This window comes from Tupaia chinensis, unplaced genomic scaffold, assembly GCF_000334495.1.
Source record: "Tupaia chinensis unplaced genomic scaffold, TupChi_1.0 Scaffold000366_1, whole genome shotgun sequence".
Taxonomy (NCBI): domain Eukaryota; kingdom Metazoa; phylum Chordata; class Mammalia; order Scandentia; family Tupaiidae; genus Tupaia; species Tupaia belangeri.
In genome coordinates, this window is record NW_006159863.1 from 2682909 (window position 1) to 2688894 (window position 5986).

A 5986-nucleotide genomic window follows, 5' to 3' on the forward strand; every position below is an offset into this window, starting at 1 on the left:
GTAACAGTCCCACAGTACGTCGCACACCCGCCTGCTATCGCCACACAATTACGCTGTGTGGAGGACACCTCCCTGACCGAGGGCAATCAGGAGGACAGGCTACCACTCACTCCACTGCTACGTTGTTAGCACACCAGTGTTCGGGAACTCAATGGTGGCAGAATTTTGTGTAGACAGGGAAGACCTCATCGTCTCTAAACCCCCAGGCAACACAGGTGACATAAAAATGATATACTGACAGAAGAAGTTTTGTGAGAGCTTTAATGGCACAAAATGTTTATAGCTACAAGTTATACATGTATTGTAAACTGTATATAATGATACAAAGTGCTAACTAAATAGATGAAGAATGCATAATCACTTTGGCTCAGTTAATTCCAATATTTTCAACAACTGGTGCGTTGAAAAATTCATCTGACTGGCTAAGTACTTGATGCTTTTTTTTCTTTTAGAATAGTAAATATTTTTACTGCCATCAAGGTAACTTGTTGCACTTCTCAATGTACAAGTTTGTGCAGTTTTGCTCTTGAGTCTATTTACAGACATTTGAAGCCAGTTTTCATCAAATGTAAGAAAAAAGAAGCCTGTCTTTTCATCTCCTAATTGTAAACAGGTATAAAGCTTTTTATACATTAATCTTAAGTTTCCAACTGTTAATTGTTGAAATGTCCTTTCTAATCATCCAGTCTGTTTCCGTTCAACACAAATCCAAGTAGAAGCACAGACATGCACCCATGTGACAGGGCTATCAATAAATACTGCATGAGCTCAACTTACTACTGTGGTGACATACTCGTGCTTTAAGTAATGGCCCATCATTTCACAGATACTTTAAAAGAACACTAAATTTATTTTCAATATTGAAAAAATGGTAAGTGTACCCAAGTTTAATTGTACTACCTATAGAATTGCTACTGAATTTGGAAAGAGGGCCATAGGCTGCCTGAAAAAAGTTGCTCTTTTTTAAAGAAGAATTTTACTTTTCCCTCCAACTGTAATACAATTGCACATTACAGCAGTTTAGCTATTGAGCTGTCTCAACTTTACCAACCTTTCCCATTTTATTCAGGCTTTTCAGAATCAGCAGGCCATCAAATTAATTTTCTTCCCAAAGAAATTCCAATATGAACACTTGAAATCAATAGATTACAGAAGGCAGATCAAGTGTGACCAGGTGTAAGAGGAAGACAGAAACGAGGTAAAAAGGTGTCCAAAATTATTGAGACATCAAATGCTAGGAAGAAAATTCAGAAAACAATTTTAGGTATATCATCTTTCTTAAAGACAGCAACCTTCTTGAAAAAAGATAGGAATGAATATTTTTGTTTATTCTGTATGTTATGTGCCAATACAACACATCAGTTTTACATACCTTGATGTAAGAGAGAAGAGTTAGAGAGTTGCTACAAACTGGCAAACCTATCTGTCACATAGTGTTTTTATCCAAGTCAACCTGATGTGTTTTACAGATTGCTAATTTTAAAATTAATGATGGTTCTCTTCGTATTCAATAGCAATGTCTATCTCATAAACAGTAATCATTTATATATAAACATATAGTAATATCCTTCAGAGTCATGCTCTGTGTTCCGAAACCCAACAAAATCTACTTGAAATATCTGGTAATCCTGATGCTTTCTTAACGATTTGGTCCTAAAGCTTCACATTTTAGAAACAAACAAACAAAAAAAGAATGCCATTAAAGGAATGTGAGCGTTCTGGAACTTGCAGAGTTGTAACACGAACTGAAAAGATGGCTACATGAGAACATGACCAGCGCCTGCAGCATCACAGGAACCCCCTCGGGAAGAGCACACAGCAAACGTGCACAAGCGACAGATCAGGAGGAGACCAATGGCATCTTTTTGGAATTTATCAACTGTTCCCACAACCCAAGTCTGTTTTTCAAAGTTGCACAAGTGTTTGGAATAACCCTGACCCAATTATCCTCAGAGTGGAAAGGCTTCAGACTATGAGTGGTGCTTCCTAAAACAAGAAGCCTGTATTAACCACAAATTGGAACTCATTCCAAAGTCTCTTCTTAAGAGAGAGGGAAAAAAAAAAAGGGAAAAAAAAATGTCAAGAAAGTCATGAATGATTCACATGCAGCTAATAAACACAAAAATACTAAACACAGACACAAAAATCTGAAAAGCAATTTTCATATATTTCTAGGCCTGAGACATTCCTTATCAGAAATAAAGATTCTACACCATAGAAAAGACAGCATTACAACATACTAGTATTAAAATCTGCTGATGTATTTTAGTTAATTCTATTTCATACCTATCATTTATATAGCCGGCCTCCTACAAATCAAAAGGCGCTATTAGGAGGCTTAGACAAAAAGTGGCTCCAAAGCTGGTTTAAAGTAATTTTTTATTGCCCAGGATATTTATTTTCCTTGTGTCTTGCCTTTTTTGTTGTTGTTGTTTTATTTTCTTTTTAATAACTATAAATTCAAGCTTAGGGAAGCTTGCTTTTGTCTTGGGGAGAAAAAAAATCTAAACAACAAAGCTTTTATATAATTTGCTAACCTGGTCTTGTTTTTAGAGAGAGATAGTAGTTATGTTGCAAGAGTAAAATTTATACCATCAATGATACAGGTCTAAGCCTGGTGGTACTAAGAGGAGACAATAGCTTCACTGACAAAATTATAATCTGCTGGTGGCATTTGCGGAAAAGAAGCCCTTGCAAATTTCTAAACAACAGTAAACTCTGTTAGGAAATTCTAAAGTGTCTTACAGGCCAAAAAGGGAATAAGGTTAGTAAAATGCCTCAACAGAGTTTGAATAAAATACTGGATCTGAGAATTACTGGAATTGGATATGTAAAAATAGGGTGGTAGATTGGGTCATGCTTACAATGGTCTCAAGTTCAAATAAACTACTGTGACAATACACCACTTCACAGGTCACGCATTTCCAGGGGCTCTTCCTTCCCTCAGTAGGTGCTGGCAGAAGGCGTGCTCAGTCTTTTTCCAATATAGATGCTGAAAGGAAGCAGAGGGCATCACAGTTCATTGGTTTCAAACAGTTCCACACCAGCTTGTCCACAGGCTGAGCTCTACTAAAAAACTCAACGTTTCAGTCCTCGTCAAAGGCTCTCAAGGTAGATGTACACAGTTCCCTGGCAGCCTGGACACTCAGAAGTCATCACAGGCTTTCTTAAAGCCAGTCACCAGTCCAGCCAAACTGGTTTGATAGGATTGTTTACTCATTAAGCCAGGACTGGACAGCACAGCGGCACTGATTAGACAGAATAAAGCCCGAGAGAACAGATCCCTCCAGAGAGCGAGGCAGAGTCAATCTGCTCCGAGACGTTCCTTTTGATAGACAAAAGTTCCACTGATATTTCGGTCAAACAATATGCCACAGTATTTTCCTGTCTCATATAGGAAAAAAATGCTAAGGCTGCCAGTGCTTAAAGATAGCTCTTACTAATAACTCGGGTTTTTTGGGGGAGAGGTTTTTGCTATAGGGCGCGTGCACTCGCCAGGAAGACATAGGGAGACAGAGAGATAGAAAGCGAGAAATCACCCCCTAAGTGGGATATCCACGCTGCAATCCCTTTTCCTCCATTCTCCTCTCAGGATCTTGGGCACGCACATACACGCACCCGGCGTGAGTTTAAGCCACTGGGTCCGGGACTTGAACCACAGTCGACTAAATGGGAGTCCAGTGACATAGTCAATATGCTAACTGCTTGTCCCACTAATAGCTCTTGAGGATTACGGGCCTAATATTACACTTTCATGACAAGTGTTTGACCCCTCCTTCGATAACATATGCAGAGGGGAGGGACCTAAAGGAAAACAAGTAACTAGTTACAGCCCCCCAGTGTGATAAAAGTAACCAACTTTTCTTCTCCTTAAATTTGGCAGAGTGGTGCACTCACCAGAGAGAAGAAACAGAGAAGGGAAGTGAGAAAGCATCCCCATGGGACAGTCAAGCTGCATTCCTTTCTCCTCCGTTTCTGTCTCTGGGGATTTTGACTATGCACACAGATGTACCCAGAGTGTTTTTCCAACTGCCAGGTTTAGGACTTGAACCATGCCATCAATCATGCAGGCCTCGGCTGCCCTAACCACCACACCACTGCCTTGCCCCTAACCAACTTTTTAAGCTATTTATATTCGTCTATGATAACAGTTACACTTTCTGTAAAAGAAATGGTCTAAAGATTCATGAACGAGATATGCAAGATACAGACACCAATCTCTCATGAACAAATGAACTACTGTGTGGTCAGAGATGTACTAAGCTCCTACCCCACCTCCACACTACCCCCGTAAGACATTCCCACCTTCCCCTTTTCCCATAAACACCTTCGAAGCATTCTGCTGTATTACTGTCCTAGCCCTCTCTAAAGCAGATCAAGCGCCTGAGGGAGGCAATAGGGTTGAGTGGGAAGTTGCACACATGTCTGTGTTTGTGAATGGGAATCTCTCTTTGCTATGCTGAGCTCCTGAAAGGGGAGATAAGGGATGATTCATCTTTCTGCACATCATCTACAGAAACTGACCCCAGTGAGCATGCCTAGAGTGTAAGAGACACGTCTTTAAAAAATTAACAGCTACTCTTCAGCTGCTAAAATTTTTCAAAAGTGCTTTTCCTCAATTGTTCAAATCAACAATTTAAGAGATATGTCTGAAAAATTAATCAATTACAGGTAAATATGAGGTCAATTTTAGAAGAATAAATGAAATTCTGCTAAGAGGAAAAATAAAAACAGCACACACAGCCAATTTAGCAGTTTCACTCAATGACTATTCAATCTAATGGTGTATTTTCCCATCTGGGGAAAAATATGCATAAATTTTAAAATTTACACTCAAAAGACGAGTTTAGTTTACAAATCACTCAAGATTAGCTAAACTTTAACAACGGCAAAACCTAAGAAGAAAAATCAATCACAGACACATCCATTTTAGAATTATCACTTGGGGGGCCAGCAGGTGGCATCGTGGTTAAGGTGCCGGAAGTGGCCAACTACGGTTTGAGGCCCCGACCTAGTGGCTTGAAACTCATGTTGGGCGCGCACGTGTGTGTGTGTGCGTGCATACCCAAAATCCCAAGAAGAGAATAGAGCGAAAGGACTGTGGCATGGCCATCCCCTCAGGGGGTGATCTTGCTTTTTGTGTTTCTGTCTCTCCACACTCGCCCTAAGACAAAAATACCTCTCTCAAAAAAAAATATTATCACTTAGGGACAGATATGAACATCTTATTTTCAAATTAAGAAATAAACCTTCTGGGACTAGCAGATGACACAGTGGTTAGGTTACTGGACTCACATGGCCAACAGCAGTTCAAGTCCGGGACCCAGTGGCCAGGTGCGTATGTGTGTGTGCCCAAGGTCCTAGGAGAAGAAGGGACTGCAGCGTGGCAATTCTCCCAGGAGGCAACTTCTCACTGTCCCTCTCACTGTGTCTGTCTCTCCTGGCAAGCACATATGCCGTAAGGCAAAAATCTCTAAAAGAAAACACCTTCCCTGTTGTTATTAAAAACGCGTATTGGGGGGTCAGCAGGTGACCTAGCAGTTAAGGTATTGAACTCCAACATGATAAACTGAGGTTCAAGTCCTGGACCCAGCCGTTTGAAAATCATGCCTGGCATGTGTGCCCAAAATCCCAGGGGAAGATGAAAGAAGGAGGTTTGCAGCATGGCCATCTCCCTCAGGGGGTGATTTCTCATTTTCCCTCTCTGTCTTTCTCTGGTGAGCATAAACACCCCAGGGGGAAAAAAGCTTAAGAAAAAAATACTTAATGGTACACCAATTGTGTACCAACTTTAATAATTCATAAGTTAACCTCATTTGCACTAAAACATTAAAAGCAAAACAACATAGGGCCCAGCAGTTGGCGTAATGGCTATGTCACTGGACCCCATGTAGTTGACCGCAGTTTGAGTCTAGGACCCAGTGGCTTTAACTCTCACCGGGCGCATGTGTGTGTGTGTGTGTGTGTGTGTGCACGCGCAAGATTC

At 40.6% G+C, this 5986-nt stretch overlaps 1 protein-coding gene across 4 annotated transcripts in view; it reads right to left on the reverse strand.

Moving 5' to 3' along the window:
- Positions 1-244: 244 nt before the first annotated feature.
- BNIP3L (BCL2 interacting protein 3 like) overlaps positions 245-5986 on the reverse strand; it is a 31668-nt gene continuing 25926 nt past the window's right edge. For all 4 annotated transcript variants that reach the window (XM_014589645.2, XM_027773733.1, XM_027773734.1 and 1 more), the window contains one exon: positions 245-2992. In XM_014589645.2, coding sequence (XP_014445131.2) covers positions 2944-2992 — 49 coding nt within the window. In that variant the 3' untranslated portion in view covers positions 245-2943. The remainder of the gene's footprint in view (positions 2993-5986) is intronic.